Source organism: Thalassophryne amazonica, chromosome 22, assembly GCF_902500255.1.
Source record: "Thalassophryne amazonica chromosome 22, fThaAma1.1, whole genome shotgun sequence".
Lineage (NCBI taxonomy): Eukaryota > Metazoa > Chordata > Actinopteri > Batrachoidiformes > Batrachoididae > Thalassophryne > Thalassophryne amazonica.
In genome coordinates, this window is record NC_047124.1 from 4134283 (window position 1) to 4156432 (window position 22150).

The following is a 22150-nucleotide window of genomic DNA, read 5'->3' on the forward strand; positions in this document are numbered from 1 at the left end:
GCACCCTGAGAACACAAAGCCCGGGCCGGTACGTAGGGTTTAATTAGGTCAGCTAAGTAGGGAGGTACCAGTTGGTGAACAATTGTATAGGCTAGTAACAGAAGCTTAAAATCTGATCTCACTGGCACAGGAAGCCAGTGAAGAGACGCCAAAATGGGTGTAATGTGGTCGAACTTTCTGCTTCTGTTAAAAGTCTGGCTGCATAATTTTGAACCAATTGGAGTGGCTCAAAGAGATTATTCTCAGTAAGATAGTCCACGAGCTGCCGTGACACCACCTTTTCCATCATTTTAGAGCAAAATGATAGATTTGATATCGGCTCATAGTTTTTCAATACACTAGGGTCAAGATTAGGTTTCTTAAGTAATGGTTTAATCACTGCAGATTTGAAACATTTATGAACAGATCCAGAAGTTAAAGAGAGATTAATAATTTCCAGCACAGTCGGCCCAAAAGTGGGCCACAGGTCCTTAAACAGTTTTGTTGGTATAGGATCAAATAAACAGGTTGTGCTTTTTGTAGATGTTACGTGTTTCATCAGCACACCTCGTGAGATGCAATCAAATTCTGTAAATCTTGGTAATAGCTCAGTGATGGTGCCCACCTCAATAGCAGGGTGTTGAGGCATGCTGGGATATGTTTAACCTGATGTCTTCTATTTGCTTGACACGAGTTATAGACTTACAGAAGCATAAACCAGGCTTTAAAGTAATTAAATAAATCATCATGAATTGTAAATTTGATATCTTAACTATTTTTAAATTTATTTTGATTTTGGTTAACTGATTAAAAAAAAAGTTAAAAACATAAAAGTTTCATTCAGTTGTTCAGCACAATTGACCCAAAAATGGCGCTGTGTTCTCAGTTGCCACGACTCTCTGGATAAATGGCCTCTAATGAAAATGATTTCACAGCAGATATTTTCTCTTCACATACATTGATGACGGTGCTCAAAGCTGCCAGATTCAGAGTCACCGCCGCTCCAAGGCAATGACCAACAATTCCAGCTGGGTCCTGGATGACTTTGGGATGGTCCTTGATGACATTAAAGGCAGACTGTGCAGAGAAAACAAGAATTTAAAAAAGGGATTTACATTTCTCAGTCTCAGTGATGTGAAAATATACTCGAGCAGGAAGATTGATGATGACGGCATTGTGATTGTTTTTATTTATTTATTTTTTTCCCGTCTTAATTATGTTTTGGGGTCATGTTTTGGACACCCACAGCACTGTTTGAAGGAACCTGCTGTGTGCAGGACGTACGAACAGAAACATGTTCATATGACATCATTTCTGTTTGCTGGGACGTTTCTGTGTGTGTGTGTGTGTCAACTTTGTATTTCTTGTATCTGCTCCTTTGGGGGTATAATAATCCAGTGTCAAAGTGACAAAACCATGAGATGCCAGCAGGGAGGCGCGGTACTCCACCAGCCCTCCACCACCTCCCCACATATCCAACAAACCAGGGAAGGGACCTGGACCTGAGGGAAGGTCACACAGATGACAAAATGACTCAAATAGCAGTATTTATTCAGTAACAGAATCACCATCACTGAGATGCTTCCTTCATTCCACATTTTGATGATGGTGGATGAGAGCGCTGGACTTAAAGCTCCCATTGGTGTTTAACTGGGTTTAGATTTGGTGGCGTGTCTGACTCACATCAAACCATTTAATGCCACTTTGTGTCCTAACTACAGGAACAGCCATAGTGTTTCTCCACAGACTTTAACAATTCATCACCGTGTGTTTGAGAATCCCTGAAATCAAAAAGACGTGGAGTATTCTTACCTGGAGGTATAAATAAAGTCCCTCACAGTTCTTCCTCTCTGATCTCAATCCTCTGGACCCCTGGTGCCATGTACCATCTCTCTGTGACCACTGAAGCCAGAGGATCCTGATCTCTGAAACCCTCGACAACATGTCCTCTGTAGACTGAGATGTTGACCAGCATGGGGCTGCAGACGTTCATCACCCTCAACCTGACAGGCAAACAAAATAACACAGAGAATGTCTTAGTTTTTGTCCAATTCTCAACAGATACCTTGGATTTTTATTGGTGCTCGTGAGATATAGCTGTTGGCTTGAAATATCAGCTGATATGATGATGATGATAAGAATTATTATAATTATAGTATAGTCAGTGCAGAGAAACACTGGCTGTTAGAAATAGTGTCATTACGTAGTTTGTCCAGCAGAGGACACCCTGCTGTCGAGTGTGGCTGGGACCCCCATACCCATCACTCCTTGGTCACATTAGCTGCAAGAGACATAGGCAAAGTGACCAGCTGCCATTCATTTTCAGTCAGAGTGAACATTTTACAGCAACAAGACACGTGTCTCTGTACTGCCAGCTGGGCGGGGCCAAAGTAGGCAAGAAGTCTATTACACGTGAATGCTGAGAGATGTGTCAGGGTGACTGCCCATGTCAATGAGAGCAGTCTGAGTTATGTCAGTGGGTTTTGTTATATTCCTGGCTATTAATAATAACATTTGTGTTTTAAACAGTAGAACATCAAGCGTTAACCATATCTTTGTCATAAGGATTTGACAGAGAAATGTTCGGAATCGTGGCCATTTTTTATGTATCAGCAGATTCATTGGTATCATAAAATTTTCTGACACCCCCCCCCCCCCCCCCCCCCCCAAAAAATAAAAAAAATAAAATAAAAACCAGTCACAGACAAACCTGAGCCCTTCAGGGCTGCCTGGGACAGGACACATGCTCCACAGTAAACCTGTGGTTTCTTTTCCGTGTATGTTCCTCCAAAACTCAAATCATCTGGAACTATGAAAAGGATGAACATAAAGACAGAAGGAAAAAAAAAAAAACTTTAATACGTCATGAAGTGAGTTTTCTCAGTGACAGAAAGGAGAAAGAGCAGAAATTTGAAAACGTGAGTACTATTTCAGAGTGAGGAGCAGAACGTACCGGACACGGTTCCCGTGTGGTCGCTGACATAGTGACCATAAGCCTCCCAGTCGTCTTTTTGCTCGGACCGGTAGAGCGAGTGAAGCGTGACTGGAAGCCCCGCTGGCAGATTCTTCACCTGCACCTTGAACGTCTCATCGACGAGCGCACGCGACGGAACCACAGACAGAATCGGCGGCGAGGTCACAGACAGCTAATTAAATCTCGGAACGTATTATAATTTCATATTTTTGAAATTATTTCAAAAACACCACGTACAATATTTTCCTTGTAAAATGTTTATTAAAATCGCATTTGGTGCTATAATAAGAATTGTTGCCCAAAAAGCTACATTTTCTAAACCTTAAAGTCTCACTTGTGGAAAATAGTTTGTGTCCGGATTCTGTTTCCATCTCAAACACCTTTATGGAACCTGTGGTTTGGATTTTTCTAGTATCTGCTGCTGCCACCTGCTGGTGAGTTTGATGCAGTAAAATTACACGAAGCCAAAGAAATACAAGTTTGTCTTTTTCCAGGCCAATAAGAGTGTGTATTGAGTTTTTAAGCTGAAGGACAAAGTGTGTCCAAACGTTTGACTGGTCCTGTAAATGTGTGTGTTTATATGTAGTGACTAAAAATCTACTTTATGGATTTTAAAGTATTAAAAGCTGAGTATCATTTAGTGCAACAAGACCATCCACAATCTCAAACAAACAAATGTTCTATTTTCAGTCACTTATTGGAGTCCGGGTCACAATAGCTGCAGACTAAGCAGCTCATCCCTCACTTCCCCATCTTCAGCCAAGGCCTCTAACTCTTCCTCAGAGATCCTGAGGCGTTTCCAAGCTGGCTGTGTCCTGGGTCTACCATGGGACCTCCAGCTGGACGTGCCTGGAAGATGACGGGGGGACAGGATCCTCTCCAGAAGCCTGAACCACCTCAGTTGGCTCCTGTCAATGTGAAGCAGCAGTGACTATCCCTCCTAGATAGTCGCTGCTTCTCACCCTGTTCTTTTCACCTTTCATCAATTAAAATTTTTATATTTTTTTCCAAATGCACATAAATCAGGAAACGTTTAACTTTATCATCCAGCCATTAAATATCTTTTAACTTTATACAAACAAAACATTTCGAGGCTCCTGTCAGATTTAACTTTGAACACAGTACATTCTCATCTCATGTTTCTGCCACAACAAGATTTTAGAAAAATCCACTTTGTGTTAATGTTTCTGTGGAAATCGTGTAAAATGGACATTTACAAATTCAGTGTCTGCTCGAGACACACAAATGTGGTTTGATCCCTATTACTTCACCTGTCTTACAACACAGCTATAGACTGTTGAAGAAAGATGAACAATAAAATCATTTTAATGTGACTCTGAAATTGCCCTGGAAAATGTAATGTTTTTTTATACTTAAGCTTCAGGTCGACTTCAGAGACTTTGACATTTGATGAAACAAAGACGAAGAAGACGACAAGGTAAAGCAGTCTGGTGGTAGTTTTCTGTCAGAAAGTGCTCAGTAAATAAATGACCTTCTTCTTCTTTGTTGTTGAGTTTCCTGTGTTTCTGATCCGTCACAGTCTGGCTTTGACACTCGGACCATCATACAGAAGCTCCTCCAGAAAAGCCAGAATCTTTCTCCAGCTGTCTTCCTGAGCATCCGAGTGAGGTCTGGTTCGTCCTCCCCAAAGCACAATTGCTGCACCACACACACACACACACACACACACACACACACACACACACACACACACACACACACACACACACACACACACACACACACACATTTCAGAATGTTGAAGACTCTTGCAGGATGCTGAGAAACATCGTCTGAAATGTGACTGAGCAGAAAGTAGGTTTAAAAAATAAAATTGAGGCTACGTCCTAAAACACTGACATATTTATTCTTTTAAGTTAAAACAGAAAAAAAAAACCCAACTAACCAAAGAACGTTTTTTCTTCAGAAGAACCGAGACTGTGTGTGACATGAACTCACATTTCTCCTGGTCCGATCTAAAATTAGTCGCTCTGAAGTGAGGCGAATACGGCGGCCCAATCAGATGTCCAGTATCCGGGTAATTCAAAACAGTCAGCAGGTGGTCGTTTCCTGCTGCACGCATCAGCTGAGCCATCTAAGGGTCAAAAGTCAAACTATGAGCTGGTGATGCATTTTTTATTTTTATTAAAGACCTGCACAGATTTTAAATCATATAAACGTAAGTCAGCGTTGTGTTGCTGCTGGTGTGTGGCTCCAGCGCTGCTGCAGACCTTCGTACGCATATTTCAGCCTGTACGGTCTGAAACATGGAGGCGTTCCACATGTGGTCAGCAGGTACTCACGTCCTCAGAATACTCCACTGCGGGCCAATTCTGATCATCGTCACCGTTTATCAGCATCACTGGACACTTTATCCTTCCCACCTACAAAAGCAGCAACTTCACTCTTTACAAAAAAATCACAAATCTACAACTACTTTAGGAGATAAACTCAGTTCATCAGCTGTAAATTTTCTCTAAAGTTGGATGCCTCAGTGGAACATCAGTGACGTTCCACTGAGGTCTATCAGAGAGAAACAGCATCGCTACTTTATTTATTAAACCACTGAGAACTAAAGTGTAAAATGAGTTAAAAGGCATCATATTGTTTTTTTTAGTAAATCAATGAGTCCGTCTCAGCAGACGTTGTGTACTTACGTCCACTTTGTTCTCAGGATCAGCGAGCAACAGCAGACCGGTGTCTCGTAATATGTGTTGATTCTGCTCGTTCTCACGTTTCTTGTCAGAATGACTGGAATCACAACACGTTCTCTTCACTCCAACTGTAGAACTTCACGATTTTCGTAAAGAATCAGAAAAATACTTACATGAACATACACTCGTACATGGTGGTGTGACTCTTCCCGTAACAGTTAAGATGACACCCGCTGACGCAAACACAACAGCGAGGCTGGAAACAAAGAGCCAGACACTGTGAGGTGATGCTTCAACACCGGGCGCCATCAAGGAATCAGAGTCTACAGGTTTTCACTCCAATAAAACACAAGACAATTAGTACTGAGTGAGGAATCTGAGTGTCTGGATCTGCAACTGTCCTGCATCCAGACTATTGATTTTGTAATGACTTATTGGACTCGACCATCAGAAGTGTTGAAGTTTCTGAGATGTTCATTTATCTCAGCAGTGATGTTTACGTCTCTGGATCCTTCTTGTACTTGGAGATGCCCGAGAAGATCTTATAGAGTCAAAGGTCAGAGGTGTTTGGTGATGCGGATATCTTGGCAGGATTACAAAGGTCCAAGTCTTTAGGGACCTGGTACTTCCTGTCTTACCGTGTGGTTGTGAGATGCTAACTAGTGACCAAAGGATTGGATGTCTTTGGGGCTCGCTCTCTTTCGAGGGGTACTGTTGGAATTACTTGGTGTCAAACAAACGGTTGCCATATTTCTCCAGCATATGAGTCGCGCCCAAATATAACTTGTCTTATAAGATGCCTCTTGAAGAGAAAGCAGAAATTGTAGTCGCACTTTTTTCTGTATGTAGAACTCACTTTTTAACATGTTTCCCTGGGGAGAGTTTAAAAACAGACAGGAACTCTAGCACATGTGCACACCACAGCCTGTGCTGTTACTTCACATGAGGACTTTGAGTAAAAGTAAGTTCCTTTGACTTCTCCCTTGTTTTCACTCATGGTCTCCACATAAGGACTTTTAAAATTCCAAAAATAACCAAGGTGGACAAATTTTCTGTTTGACTGAACCTTACAAACCCAAGTCTTGACTGAAGCTTATTACTTGTTCCAACAAGGATTTGTTTAATTCAGGTTTTGCTGTGCTTCACCTTTTTCTGCCAGTAGCTGCCGCTCTTTCTGCTTTATGATTCCTGATCATGGAGGACCATTGCCACAAATAAAAAGCTGTCAAACTGTCAGCCCGCGGTGGCCCAGAGGTGATCAACATGTTTGTGAGAAACTTTATTTTCTCTCAGTTACTTACGTTTGCGATGGCGCTCATGGCTGCCAGATTCAGGGTCATCTGGGCGCCAAGACAAAAACCAAAAACACCAACTCTGTCAGGGATGACTTGAGGATGGAGCTGAATCAAATTAAACGCTGACTGTGAAGAGACGGAAAGAGAGGACGAATGTCCTTATTTGGTAAAAATAATGAAGGAAACTGTCTCAGATATCAGAGTTAAACAGGTGGAACTAAAGGGTTCCTGATATGTGGCACAAAGGGTTTAACATAAAATTAATCAGGCTTCAAACTTAAAGGAAACATAAAAAGGCAGCGATACTCTAAACCAAAATCAAGTGGGGATCAAAACACTTGAGTTCTTTCCTGAATATGAAAGATTATAAAATGTATTTAGACAAAGAAAATCTCTCGACTGAGCATAAAATAACCAAACCTCTAAATAGCTGAACTCTACGTCTGGTAGTTTTGTCAGTACGCTGGAGGTAAAATAGTCCAGTGCCAGAGTGACAAAACCATGTGATGCCAGCAGGGCGGCACGATACTCCACCAGCACTCCGCCACCACCCGACAAATCCAGCAAACCAGGGAAAGGACCTGGACCTGAGGCGAGGTCACACAGATGAACAAACTCAAAAAAGTCCAAATGCATCAATCCAACAGAGCAGAAAAAAAATTACACCCAGACAAAAAGCTTGACGTTATGTTCTGGACGTACACAGTAACACGTTAGCAGAACATCAGAACATGTTCCTCGTTGTAATCATTTTAGGAATTGGAACAGTTAAGAAATACTTGTCTAACATTAGAGTTTGTCATCAGACTGCCTTGTTGAACTCATGCCAGGTCCATGAAGACATCAATATTTTTGCTTCATCTGGATTTTTGGGGTCATTAGGTCATATAGCACCTTAACTGACAGGTTGAAGATGCTGCTGATGTGCTTCTTTCCTGCTTTTAATGGTCTATCAGCGATGGTGTCTACCATTGGAAACATTCAAATCCTCCACTGAGGATGAAGTGGTAGAAAAATCAGGTAGAATACCCCAACATGTTCGGGAATAAAACTTGTGTTCAAGTACTGTAGTTATACCTGGAGGTATAAATAAGGTTCCCAGCAGGCCATTCTCTTTGACCTCAATCCTCTGGACCCCTGGTGCCATGTACCATCTCTCTGTGACCACTGAAACCAGAGGATTCCAATCCCTGAAACCCTCGACAACATGTCCTCTGTAGACCGAGATGATGATCAGCATGGGGCTGCAGACGTTCGTCACCTTCAACCTGACAGACGACCAAAAACTGCAGGAATTAAATCAAATCAAAACAATTTTATTTATATAGCGCCAAATCACAACAAACAGCTGCCCCAAGGTGCTTTATATTGTAAGGCAAAAGCCATACAATAATTACAGAAAAACCCCAACGGTCAAAACGACCCCCTGTGAGCAAGCACTTGGCGACAGTGGGAAGGAAAACTCCCTTTTAACAGGAAGAAACCTCCAGCAGAACCAGGCTCATGGAGGGGCAGTCTTCTGCTGGGACTGGTTGGGGCTGAGGGAGAGAACCAGGAAAAAGACATACTGTGGAAGAGAGCAGAGATCAATCACTAATGATTAAATGCAGAGTGGTGCATACAGAGCAAAAAGAGAAAGAAACACTCAGTGCATCATGGGAACACCCCAGCAGTCTAAGTCTATAGCAGCATAACTAAGGGATGGTTCAGGGTCACCTGATCCAGCCCTAACTATAAGCTTTAGCAAAAAGGAAGGTTTTAAGCCTAATCTTAAAGGTAGAGAGGGTGTCTGTCTCCCTGATCCGAATTGGGAGCTGGTTCCACAGGAGAGGAGCCTGAAAGCTGAAGGCTCTGCCTCCCATTCTACTCTTACTAACCCTAGGAACTACAAGTAAGCCTGCAGTCTGAGAGCGAAGTGCTCTATTGGGGTGATATGGTACTATGAGGTCCCTAAGACAAGATGGGACCTGATTATTCAAAACCTTATAAGTAAGAAGAAGAATTTAAATTCTATTCTAGAATTAACAGGAAGCCAATGAAGAGAAGCCAATATGGGTGAGATATGCTCTCTCCTTCTAGTCCCCGTCAGCACTCTAGCTGCAGCATTTTGAATTAACTGAAGGCTTTTCAGGGAACTTTTAGGACAACCTGATAATAAGAATTACAATAGTCCAGCCTAGAGGAAATAAATGCATGAATTAGTTTTTCAGCATCACTCTGTGACAAGACCTTTCTAATTTTAGAGATATTGCGCAAATGCAAAAAAGCAGTCCTACATATTTGTTTAATATGCGCATTGAATGACACATCCTGATCAAAAATGACTCCAAGATTTCTCACAGTATTACTAGAGGTCAGGGTAATGCCATCCAGAGTAAGCATCTGGTAAGACACCATGTTTCTAAGATTTGTGGGGCCAAGTACAATAACTTCAGTTTTATCTGAATTTAAAAGCAGGAATTAGAGGTCATCCATGTCTTTATGTCTGTAAGACAATCCTGCAGTTTAACTAATTGGTGTGTGTCCTCTGGCTTCATGGATAGATAAACCTGGGTATCATCTGCGTAACAATGAAAATTTAAGCAATGCTTTCTAATAATACTGCCTAAGGGAAACATGTATAAAGTGAATAAAATTGGTCCTAGCACAGAACCTTGTGGAACTCCATAATTAACCTTAGTCTGTGAAGAAGACTCCCCATTTACATGAACAAATTGTAATCTATTAGATAAATATGATTCAAACCACCGCAGCGCAGTGTCTTTAATACCTATGGCATGCTCTAATCTCTGTAATAAAATGTTATGGTCAACAGTATCAAAAGCAGCGCTGAGGTCTAACAGGACAAGCAAAGAGATTAGTCCACTGTCTGAGGCCATAAGAAGATCATTTGTAACCTTCACTAATGCTGTTTCTGTACTATGATGAATTCTAAAACCTGACTGAAACTCTTCAAATAGACCATTCCTCTGCAGATGATCAGTTAGCTGTTTTACAACTACCCTTTCAAGAATTTTTGCCTGACTCTGTCAGCCTGGCTACAGTGCTGAAAAGAAACCTGGGGTTGTTCTTATTTTCTTCAATTAGTGATGAGTAGTAAGTTGTCCTAGCTTTACGGAGGGCTTTTTTATAGAGCAACAGACTCTTTTTCCAGGCTAAGTGAAGATCTTCTAAATTAGTGAGACGCCATTTCCTCTCCAACTTACGGGTTATCTGCTTTAAGCTGCGAGTTTGTGAGTTATACCACAGAGTCAGGCACTTCTGATTTAAGGCTCTCTTTTTCAGAGGAGCTACAGCATCCAAAGCTGTGCTCAGTGAGGATGTAAAACTACTGACGAGATAATCTATCTCATTCACAGAGTTTAGGTAGCTACTCTGCACTGTGTTGGTATATGGCATTAGAGAACATAAAGAAGGAATCATATCCTTAAACCTAGTTACAGCGCTTTCCGAAAGACTTCTACTGTAATGAAACTTATTCCCCACTGCTGGGTAGTCCATCAGAGTAAATGTAAATGTTATTAAGAAATGATAAGACAGAAGGGGGTTTTCAGGGAATACTGTTAAGTCTTCAATTTCCATACCATAAGTCAGAACAAGATCTAAAGTATGATTAAAGTGGTGGGTGGACTCATTTACATTCTGAGCGAAGACAACTGAGTCTAATAATAGATTAAATGCAGTGCTGAGGCTGCCATTCTCAGCATCTGTGTGGATGTTAAAATTGGATAAAAAGGATAAACCGCACTCATCTCTGCCTACGACGGCTTCAGTTTGTAAAACTAACACAACTGATGTTTGATAAAAAGCACAATGTTAACTAAGTGTCGCACAAACAGCTGCTCATTTGATAAGATGGTGTTTGGTTTTATAGCAGAGATGATAATGAAATGGAAAATTACTTCTATAGCAAAACTCTCCTGCATTAAAGCTGGTTTGTGGTCTTTTTGTATTGTGAAATATTGTTACTTTACCATCAGTATGTGGCGTATTGGCCAATATTTTCAAAAGGAACCTTCCTCTGATCTCCTCGATTCTTATTCCTCTTTTAGCTGCTCCCCTTAGAGGGCGCCACAGCAAATAAATCGTCTCCATCTCACTCTGTCCTCTGTATCTTCCTCTTCCTCTGTCTCACCAACCACCTGCATGTCCTCCCTCAGCACATCCATAAACCTCCTCTTTGTCCTCCCTCTTCTCCTCCTGCCTGGTGGCTCCATCCTCAGCATCCTTCTCCCTATATACCCTGGGTCCCTCCTCTGCACATGTCCAGACCATCTCAATCTCACCTTTCTGATTTTGTCTTCAAACCGTCCCATCTGAGCTGTCCCTCTGATATGTTCATTCCTAATCCTGTCCATTCTCATCACTCCCTAAAGCCGTGGTCACAACCCGCCGTACTTGCACATGTGTGCCGTCTACTTGCAAAAACGTGGGCAAAATCTGGAGATCCCTATGTTGTAAGTACTGCCTCCTTACGGTTTTGGAAGCACGCAGACATGCTGCAGAGGTTTTAGTGCATGCAGAACTTTCCCTGCGGTCGAGCTGCGGATTCACCAGGAGTACGGGGGGGGGGTGCATTGACGTACTCCCTCCGTGCTCTTGCTACTGCCTCCCCACATTTTCACAAAAACGTGGGGGCCGTGGCATCTGCAGAAAACGTATGGCGAACAAAAACGCACAGTGGGTTGTGACCAGGGCTAAAGAGAATCTCAACATCTTCAGCTCCGCCTCCTGAGCTTTTGTTAGTGTCACCGTATCTAAGCCGTCCAATATCCATTGTTATCCCTGTGCCAAAAATCAGTTCTCCCAAGACCCTCAGTGATTTCAGACCAATGGCATTGACATTGATTATAATGAAATGTTTTGAGAAACTTGTAAGATCTGAAATTTTGAAGACAATGGAGCATGACCTTGATCCCATACAGTTTGCTTATAGGCCCAACAGGAGGAGTAGAAGATGCTACAGTCACTTTATTAAATTTGCTTTTTAAACATCTGGGGGGAAGGAACACATGCAAGACTTTTGTTTATTGACTTTTCATCTGCTTTTAACACAATCCAGCCCCGTGTGTTAGCCTGGAGGCTTTTAGAACATTTTAAAGTAATAATCTTGTGGGCTGGATTTTGAACTTTTTAACTGACAGGACACAAAGAGTGAGAGTGAACGGAACTGTTTGGGATCAGGTTACCCACAGGGATGTGTGCTCTCTCCTCTTTTGTTCATCCTCTATACAAACATGTTCCGTAGCAGCAGAGAGGATAGAACGATTTTAAAGTATGCAGACGATACAGTTATTGTCAGCCTGCTGAAAAACAGTGACAGGAGCCACGGCCCAGTTGTTACTGATTTCCTTGACTGGTGCAGGACGTCTTTTCTTGAGATAAACATTTCTAAAACAAAAGACATGATTATCGACTTTCGTAAAAACAGTTCTCCCAGTCAAGAGGCAACAGTTTGTAAAGGTCAGACAGTGGAGTGTGTCAGCACATACAACCCCTGGCAAAAATTATGGAATCACCGACCTCGGAGGATGTTCATTCAGTTGTTTAATTTTGTAGAAAAAAAGCAGATCACAGACATGACACAAAACTAAAGTCATTTCAAATGGCAACTTTCTGGCTTTAAGAAACGCTATAAGAAATCAGGAAAAAAGATTGTGGCAGTTAGTAACCGTTACTTTTTTAGACCAAGCAGAGGAAAAAAATACGGAATCACTCAATTCTGAGGAAAAAAATTATGGAATCACCCTGTAAATTTTCATCCCCCAAATTAACACCTGCATCAAATCAGATCTGCTCGTTGACACTGACCCTCTGCCATGACATTGAACCTATGTGTCTTTTTGCAAGGAATGTTTTTGCAGTTTTTGCTCTATGGCAAGATGCATTATCATCTTGAAAAATTATTTCATCATCCCCAAACATCCTTTCAATTGTCCAAAATATCAACATAAACTTGTGCATTTATTGATGATGTAATGACAGCCATCTCCCCAGTGCCTTTAGCTGACATGCAGCCCCATATCATCAATGACTGTGGAAATTTACATGTTCTCTTCAGGCAGTCATCTTTATAAATCTCTTGGAAAGGCACCAAACAAAGTTCCAGCATCATCACCTTGCCCAGTGCAGATTCGAGATTCATCACTGAATATGACTTTCATCTAGTCATCCACAGTCCACGATTGCTTTTCCTTAGCCCATTGTAACCTTGTTTTTTTCTGTTTAGGTGTTAATGATGCCTTTCGTTTAGCTTTTCTGTATGTAAATCCCATTTCCTTTAGGCGGTTTCTTACAGTTCGGTCACAGACGTTGACTGCAGTTTCCTCCCATTCGTTCCTCATTTGTTTTGTTGTACATTTTTCGATTTTTGAGACATATTGCTTTAAGTTTTCTGTCTTGATGCTTTGATGTCTTCCTTGGTCTACCAGCATGTTTGCCTTTAACAACCTTCCCATGTTGTTTGTATTTGGTCCAGAGTTTAGACACAGCTGACTGTGAACAACCAACATCTTTTGCAACATTGCGTGATGATTTACTCTCTTTTAAGAGTTTGATAATCCTCTCCTTTGTTTCAATTGACATCTCTCGTGTTGGAGCCATGATTCATGTCAGTCCACTTGGTGCAACAGCTCTCCAAGGTGTGATCACTCCTTTTTAGATGCAGACTAATGAGCAGATCTGATATGATGCAGGTGTTAGTTTTGGGGATGAAAATTTACAGGGTGATTCCATAATTTTTTCCTCAGAATTGAGTGATTCCATATTTTTTCCCTCTGCTTGGTCTAAAGAAGTAACCGTTACTGACTGCCACAATCTTTTTTCTTGATTTCTTATAGTGTTTCTTAAAGCCAGAAAGTTGCCATTTGAAATGACTTTAGTTTTGTGTCATGTCTGTGATCTGCTTTTTTTCTACAAAATTAAACAACTGAATGAACATCCTCCGAGGCCGGTGATTCCATAATTTTTGCCAGGGGTTGTAGAAATATCTTGGAACTGTCACTGATGACAAACCGAACTTTGAGGTAAACTGTGACGCTGTGTACAAAAAGGGACACTAGCGCCACTATTGTCTGAGAAAACTGTCCACTTTTAATACTGACAGAACCCTGCTGACCGTGTTTTATTGTGCTTTTATAGAATCTGTTTTATCCTTCTATCTTGTTTCATGGTTTGGAAGCATGTCCCTAAAAAACAAAAACCATTTAAACCAAATTGTGAAATGGTCGAGCAAACTGATTGGAGAGTCTCAGCTTCAGCCAGAATCCCTGTATACTAAACAGGTACAGAGGATCGCTGGTTCGATTCCGAGAGACGACTCCCACCCTCTTCATGGTCGGAGGTTAAAGGTACCAGCTTGTAAAACCAAATGATACAAAAACAGTTTTGTACCAGCAGCCATCAGTGCTGTAAACAAGTAACAGAAACTTAAATATAACTGATGTATTTATTTTTTGTATGGTTTCTTTTACCTTGTTTTTATGAACAGCACATTTTTTTTTATTTATTTATTTAGTTTTTATCTTTTGGCTTGGTATGTCATGTTATTAGACTTTTTTTTTTATCTCTTGATGTTTTAACTCATCTTGCTTTTATTTTATCTTGTGGCCGTCCTTGTTGTTCTTTTAGCTTTTTAGAACTGTCGTCACTTTGTCTTGTTCTGTGTTTAGCTGTGTGTTTATCAAACGAGTTGACTCACTCACTGTAAACCAATTTTTACCCAATGGTATAGAAATAAATTGAATCTTGAGCATAGCTGGTCTCACTACTGTCTTGTAAACTTTCCCCTCTTGCTGATAGTCTTCAGTCACAAATCCCTCCTGCCACTTTTCTCCACCCTGCCTACTCTCTCTTCTTCACCTCTCTACCACACTCTCCATTACTTTGAACAGTTGACCCCAAGTATTTAAACTCATCTACTTTCACCATTTGTACTCCTAACTGCACTATTCCACTGGGCTCCCTCTCATTCACACACATGGACTCAGTCTTACGCCTACTGACTTTCATTCCCCTGCTCTCCAGAGCGTATCGTCACCTTTCCAAGCTAGACTCAACCTGTTTTCTACTATCACTCCAGATAATAATGTCATCGGCAAACATCATAGTCCATGGAGACTCCTGTCTGATCTCATCCATCAGCCTGTCCATCATTGCGTACAAGGACTCAAAGCTGATCCTTGGTGTAATCCCACTTCCTCCTTGAATGAGTGTCATTTCTACTGCACATCTTGCCACTGTCACACTGTCCTTGTACATATCCTGCATACTTCTCTACCACTCCAGACTTCCTCATACAATAACACAACTCTTCTCTTGCCACCCAGTCATAAGCTTTCTCTAAGTCCATAAACACACAATGTAACTCCTTCTGGCCTTCTCTGTACTTCTCCATCAGTATTCTCAGAGCAAACACTGCATCTGTAGTGCTCTTTGTCGGCATGAAACCATATTGCTGCTCACAGATCTTCACCTGTTTTCTAAGCCAAGCTTCTACTACTCTTTCCCATAACTTCATGCTGTGGCTGATCATCTTTATGCCTCTGTAGTTACTGCAGCTCTGCACATCAGCCTTGTTCTTAAAAATAGGAACCAGCCCACTTCGCCTCCACTCCTCAGACATCCTCTCACTTTCCAAGATTGTATTAAACAGTCTGGTTAGAAACTCAACTGCTGTCTCTCCAAGACATCTCCATGCTTCTATTGGAATCTCATCTGGACCAACTGCCTTTCCACTCTTCATCCTATTCATAGATGCCCTGACTTCATCCTTACTAATCTCTTGTACATCCTGATTTCCGCTCACATCATCCATCCTTTTCTCTCTCTTATTTTCTTCATTCATCAGCTCAAAATATTACCTCCAGCTTCTCAGTTGTGTGAAAATGAAAATAAAGATGTTGTCCGTAGTGGTCGTAATTGTAGTGGTCATTTTCAAAAGGAAGTTTCCTCTCATCTCCCCCAAGACACCAACAAAAATAGTTTCAATCGGTTGAGGTGTTGTTTAGTTATTGTGCAGAAACTTAGAGTTTACAGCTGGGTGCCCGGATGGGGTTGCCCCCTTGAATAACTTTAATGAACAGGGGCATAAAAATTAGTTCATGATTCTGTTACCTGAGACCTTCTCTGCTGCCTGGAACAGGGCGCATGCTCCACAATAAGCCCATGGGTTCTTTTCCCGTGTACGTTCCCCCAAAACTCCTATCATCTGGAACTACAAAGACAGAATTAACAGGAAATACGTGACAGATATTCTCCAATCAGCACATCTGTACCGTCCAGGACAGAAACATTTAAGAATATTGAACATCAGATTATTTTATAACCTACAAAACCAGCTATAATCTAGATGTGGAGATGGAGGGTTGTGTAGAAAAGACCCAGTCATCAATGATGTCCAAGTGTGATATTTCTACACCTGAAATCACTTCTGGAGATCAAGTAGATGCTGATTTTAGCCCATCTGTCTTGCAATCTGCAGAGGATTGGTGCTTGAAAATAAAAATATCTTTACACATATTTGATTTGTATTTAGAGATATTATTTATAGTGTCTGGGATTGTGATCGTTCAGGCTCAAGACGAAGATTCAGGCTTTGATCCAGACAGGGGCTTTGGAAATTAAACAAACTCGCAAATAGTCTACAGGCCAACATGGGTATACGTGCAACCGCCCCCCCACAGCTCTATGACCCTATATTTTCCTGAAGCCTTAGAGCAGACCTGGGCAAACTGCGGCCCGGGGGCCACATGCGGCTCTTTGCATGTCTCTGTCCGGCCCTCATGAGGTTTGTGATTATTATTACATATATTAAAAATGTCAAGCTTGTGTGTTGCAAATCATTAGAGAGGTTTATTTAGGTATATTTAAATATTTACATAGGTAATTTTTTGTAAAATTTGTAATGGGAGACAGCCGAGTTATCGATTAATTGCCCACCCCTACCTTAGAGTGTCCCATTAATGAAATTGAATGTTCACATTGAACATTTTGAGATGCACTACTAAGAGTACTTGTTTTCACACAACAAATAGACAAACACTATAATCTGCATTGTTCTTTTGGCAAAAACACTAAAATTCTTCACTGAGGTGTTTAAGGTTACAGGTTATGCAAATATTGTTGTAGTTCAGATGCAATGACACAACAGCAATGTCTGAAGTATTCGAATAGAGGTACAAATAGAGGTACCCCATAACTGTCCAGTTTCATACAGTTTCAAATATTTTTTGTGATGCTGAGAATCTAACAATTTGCAATTTTTTTTTTCCACAGTCAAGACTTCTATTGATCGTTTAACTTGGTATAAAAAGACTTAACAATATGCTTTGTTTTTTCCAGATTGCATATGAATAATGAATAACGTCCAATACAAAACCACAGGCCTCCAAAGAGACTGTGTAAAAAACATTCAGAACACAATCCTGTGTGCATTGTGGATATTAATTCAATTTCATACCATGAATTCTGTCGCATGTTATACATATTTGCACAAGTCATGTTTTCTACAAAAACTCTTTTGATAAGTATGAAACCGGACAATTATGGATTGTCTGGATTGTCCTGGATTCAGTCTATTCCTAAGGTTAAATTTATTTAGACTTGAGATGAGATACAGACCCGGGATTTTACAGAACTTGCTCTCTCAGGAGCACCATCTCTGAAGCCTTCGCATGCGTGACGGATAGGAAACTTAACTCTCTTTGTCTGTTGAAACTTTAAATCAGTTTTCAGACACTTCTAAACAGATGACAAAAACTAAGAAATTATTACTATTTACTCTTTAAATAAAGTAAATATTTGATACCACAAGAAAAAAATAAAACAGGAAATTACCACACAAGTTAAGTAAAGCAAATATATGGAAGCCCGTTTGTGCCACTTGAAAAAAAAGGTTTTTGAATAATTGCGAGATAGTATGTCACAATTCTAAGATAGTATCTCAGAACTGTGAGATACTATCTCGCAATTCTGAGATACTATCTCGCAATTGCAAGATACTAACTCGCAATTCTGAGTTACCATCTTGCAATTCTGAGATACTAACTCACAATTCTGACATATTATCTCACAATTGTGAGGTAAATATCTCGCAATTCTGATATACCATCTGATCAACACGGTGGCAGCACGCTCCGTCTCCGTTTCGCTTCCCACGCTCCTGCCACAGCAATGTAACAGTTGAGAAGCAGACGGGGTGCAAATTTGCCATTCATAACGTGCCACCACGACAACATCCGTTTTATTTCGCCTGCGCCAGAGATGGTTCCTTGCCAAAGTTCTTTGTAAAGTTAGGAGGCTTATTTCAATGTCATGCTCCTCATGTAATAGCGTCCGAATCTCACTGTTTGTGAAACCACACCGAAAATAGCTTTCAATGATCGAATCCATGGAATGACCATGTGGGTAGGGGGCAATGCATTTCGTAACGTAAAGTATCTCAGAATTGCAAGATAGTATCTCAGAATTGCGAGATAGTAACTCAGAACTACGAGTTAGTATTTCGCAATTGTGAGACAGTATCTCAGAATTGCGAGATACTATCTTGTAATTAATCAAAAAACCTTTTTTTCCAAGTGGCACAAACGGGCTTCCATACAAATACTTGATAACTAAAGCAAAAATAATAAAATGAGGAATTAACACAGATATTATCTAACAACACTGAAACAGGAAATGGTAAATGCTGGTTCAACACTGAATCCGGGAATGCTAAAGTGAGAGGCAGTGGGCACCTTGACAGCACATGAGGTCAGTCAGTGATGATTTGGTGTGTAAACTGCATTAAGTTTTTTTAACCATGCTAATGCTGCCCACAAACATTTACCAAAACTAGAGTCTGAAGGACGTAAATGAGATAGTGGGGACTTTGCAGACATGTGAGAGGCAAATAAAGAAAAATGCTTAAAATGGCAGGGGATTAGAGAGGGTGAATGGTTTTAGCCATGCTAATGCTCCCCAGAAGCATTTACTGAAAATAAAATCTGAAGGACCTAAATGACATGGTGAGATGCTGAAGAGCTTCGCTCATTCGTGTCTGCGACATATACATATTAATGTCAGAAATGTACTTAAATTTCGAAAACTATTGAAGCAACTATGAAACAACCCTCACCCCCACCACTCATACCCCCGCTGATACAGGACCGGTTTGAGCAAGGTATGGAGCAAGTGTTCAGAACAAAGTGTTGTGGACTTTGAGGGACTCCGTGTGATCCATCTTCATTATTGCTGTGGATCGCTGCCAACCGTTTGTCTCTCTTGTCAAGGCTACACTGTCTCTTGGGCAGCTTAAAAAAAGATAACTTGTTATCAACAAGGTTGGGTAGGATTACTTTGAAAGAATACATTTGGATTACTTGTAATCTGATTACTTTTGGATTACATTTCAAAGTAATCCTACCCAACCCTGGTTATCAAGCGATCATGGTTACACAGTTTTGTGGCATGTGTCTCCTGTCTGCCGAAACCAGGTTTCTGGGGGCAGGCTGATGCCAACAACACTGCCTAATGTGAAAAACAACCAAAAAAAAAACAAAAAACATGTGGACAAGGCCTTAACAGAGAGAGCGGCGTCAACACAGAACATGTCGCTATTTTGGTTCCAACTGCGCTGAACTACTGAATGAACCCTTAATGTTTTCAACATTTTTAAAATCATTTAACCACATACAGCAACACATCCAGGTACAGGTGCTATCAAAATAAATATAAAAATAGTTAAGCTATCAAATTGACATAAATTTACAATTTATGATGATTTATTTAATTAATTTAAAGCCTGATTTATGCAGCTGCAGCTCTGTAACTCCGTGTCATGCAGTGACGTGTGTGACAGTTTTAAAGTTCTCCGTCTCTGGATTATACTTTATTCTGGTTTAATTTGACCATCAACAAGCTTTTTTTTTTTTTTTCTACAATCATCACCTCCAAATCAAAGCTAATCTGAACATTTTCCTCTTTTACCAACTTTGCGCTGTAAATGTGCAGACTTTTCTGATCCATTCATCAGCATGCGCTATATAATATTATGGGAGACAAAGGATTAAAAGCAGAAAAGTGTCAAATCACAGCCTTTTGTGTGTGATTTAACAGGTGCACGTCAGGCTGCGGGTCCGAGTCTGAACACGGTTTGAAAAAAATAAACAGTCAGACTTTTAATCACAGAAATGACTCCGGTCCCACTTTCCACAAATCGGCGAGTGTCAGAGCTGAACTTTAATTTGTACATCTGTTACTGTGCACGTCCAGACTGCTCTGGGTTTTTAATGGAAATACATTGTGATCGGACGGGACATTTTATCTGATATGAGCGATATGTATGTAACGGATCAGTTACAGTAGGGAGGCGCCGAACATCTACGGGAATCTTGCATCAGGACCTGCACCTCATTAATGACCAGGTCAAAATTTCCTCTGAATTTTTTTTCTGCCAAATGTGTTTGATCCATTATCAAAGTGTTATCTGTGTGCAGACTGTAAAAACTATTAAAATACGATGAGAAGGATTGAAAGCAGCAAAGTGTCAAATCACAGCCTTTTGCCGTGTCTGAGATTTAACAGGTGCACGTCAGGCTGCGGGTCCGAGTCTGAACACAGTTTGAAAAAACTAAACGGTCCCACATGTGAGGGGTTTAATGGAAATACATAGTAATCGGACGGGACATTTTATCGGATGTGAGGGAAAAATCCACTGTACAAAATACATTATATATGATGTTTATTACATTGAAAAAAATACAAAAACTTTGGGACTTTTTTGGCCGGTGACTGTGAACATCTGGTTTATACGATGACGGTTTAGTTGAGTTTTACTGGACATGGGACTGAACAATAAATTTACCTCGCAAAGCTTTGGTGATGAAGTCGCTTCCATCCCACACGGCTGACTTTATTTTCCAAAATGTTTCTTCTGTTCAGATCTGAAGGGAATCTGTACATCTTGAAGCCCTTGTTGTGTCTATTTGTGCCTCCAAATGCACAACAACCCGGCATTTTCAGAGAATAAATAAATAAAATAGCTGGATATAATAATAAATAAATACATAATAAATAGATATTAAATATTATTATAAATTATTAAATATTAAAATAAATAAATAATATAATAATCGTTATAATAATAGCTATTTAGGAACCAAGATGGCACCAGGAGTCATGTGACCATTTTTTTTTCATCATGTCACCACTGTCCTCTCTAATCAAGTTACTCTCACACATTACCCCCGTTACAAAACCCCCTTTTAACCCCCCCCCCCCCTCACTTTTTTCCATGATTATAGTCAAATCTTAATCTTATTCTGTTTTGGTTTTGATGTACCTGCTCGAGACGGTTCAGACGTTATTGTACATTCTGAGGTACACTCTGAAAACATTCGATTTCATTCATGGGACACTCTAGGCCTCAGAAAAATACAGCTTGATTGGCCCGCGGACTAAAAGTTTGTGTAACGTCAGTCACGCCTGCTCCCAGTGGTTTTTGGGGTCAGAGTAGATCCAAACTTCTTGGTCTTACCGGACACGGCTCCCGTCTGGTCGCTGACATAGTGACCATAAGCCTCCCAGTCGTTTTTGCTTTCGGACCGGTGGAGCGAGTGAAGCGTGACCGGGAGTCCCGCTGGCAAATTCTTCACCTTCACATCGAACGCCTCATCCACGAGCGCGAGCGACGGCACAACAGACAGAATCGGCGGCGAGGTCACAGACATGATCAATAACCGTCTGTAGGAAAGTCCTCAAATTCGAACTCAGCAGCAAACGTGCGGCCGGTAAAAAGATCACTTTCACCTCTGCAAGTTTTCTGTCAATCATTCAGTGAAGTCAGCCAAAGTGTAGCCGCGGGGACAGGAAATAGATCTTTATGCTCGACCCGCGGCAGTAAAAGTCGTTCTGCAGGTTCCTACACGCAGACACGCGCGCGCGCACACACACACAAACACACGCACACACACAAAGCCCTCGGTGTGTTTTGCTATCGTCATTGCCGACCTGACTTTATAATGTTGCTCTTATATTGTAAACCTATTTATGACCAACCAGATGTTTTAACGATTGTTTCAAGACTTTATTCATATTATATATTATGGTAGATTACGGTAATAATTTGTTTCCCTGTTTATTTAAACACACACACAAATGCAAAATTACAATCTATTACCTCTCAAATCACAAAATATCCGACAGCAGAGAAAATACAAAAAAATAAATGAATGATGTGTCCGAATCCCAGTAAAAAAAAGATCATATGT

General features: G+C 40.8%; 3 protein-coding genes across 3 annotated transcripts in view; 1 reads left to right on the forward strand and 2 right to left on the reverse strand.

Moving 5' to 3' along the window:
- Positions 1-22150, forward strand: part of mdm2 (MDM2 proto-oncogene) — a 387699-nt gene that overhangs the window by 209056 nt on the left and 156493 nt on the right. The window lies entirely within an intron of this gene.
- LOC117504437 (peroxisomal succinyl-coenzyme A thioesterase-like) lies at positions 972-3936 on the reverse strand. Its single transcript, XM_034163911.1, is given in 7 exon segments — positions 972-1056; positions 1334-1481; positions 1792-1982; positions 2690-2756; positions 2759-2788; positions 2933-3125; positions 3916-3936. Coding segments are annotated over 7 exon segments (735 nt in total).
- On the reverse strand, positions 3352-21692 carry LOC117503950 (peroxisomal succinyl-coenzyme A thioesterase-like). The gene is made up of 10 exons (XM_034163265.1): positions 21418-21692; positions 16017-16116; positions 7980-8170; positions 7323-7489; positions 6909-7028; positions 5781-5863; positions 5611-5704; positions 5257-5337; positions 4913-5048; positions 3352-4612 (listed from the first exon to the last, which is right to left on the reverse strand). The coding sequence occupies exons 1-10, from the start codon at positions 21608-21610 to the stop codon at positions 4488-4490; spliced, it is 1290 nt and encodes a 429-aa protein (XP_034019156.1). The 5' UTR covers positions 21611-21692; the 3' UTR covers positions 3352-4487.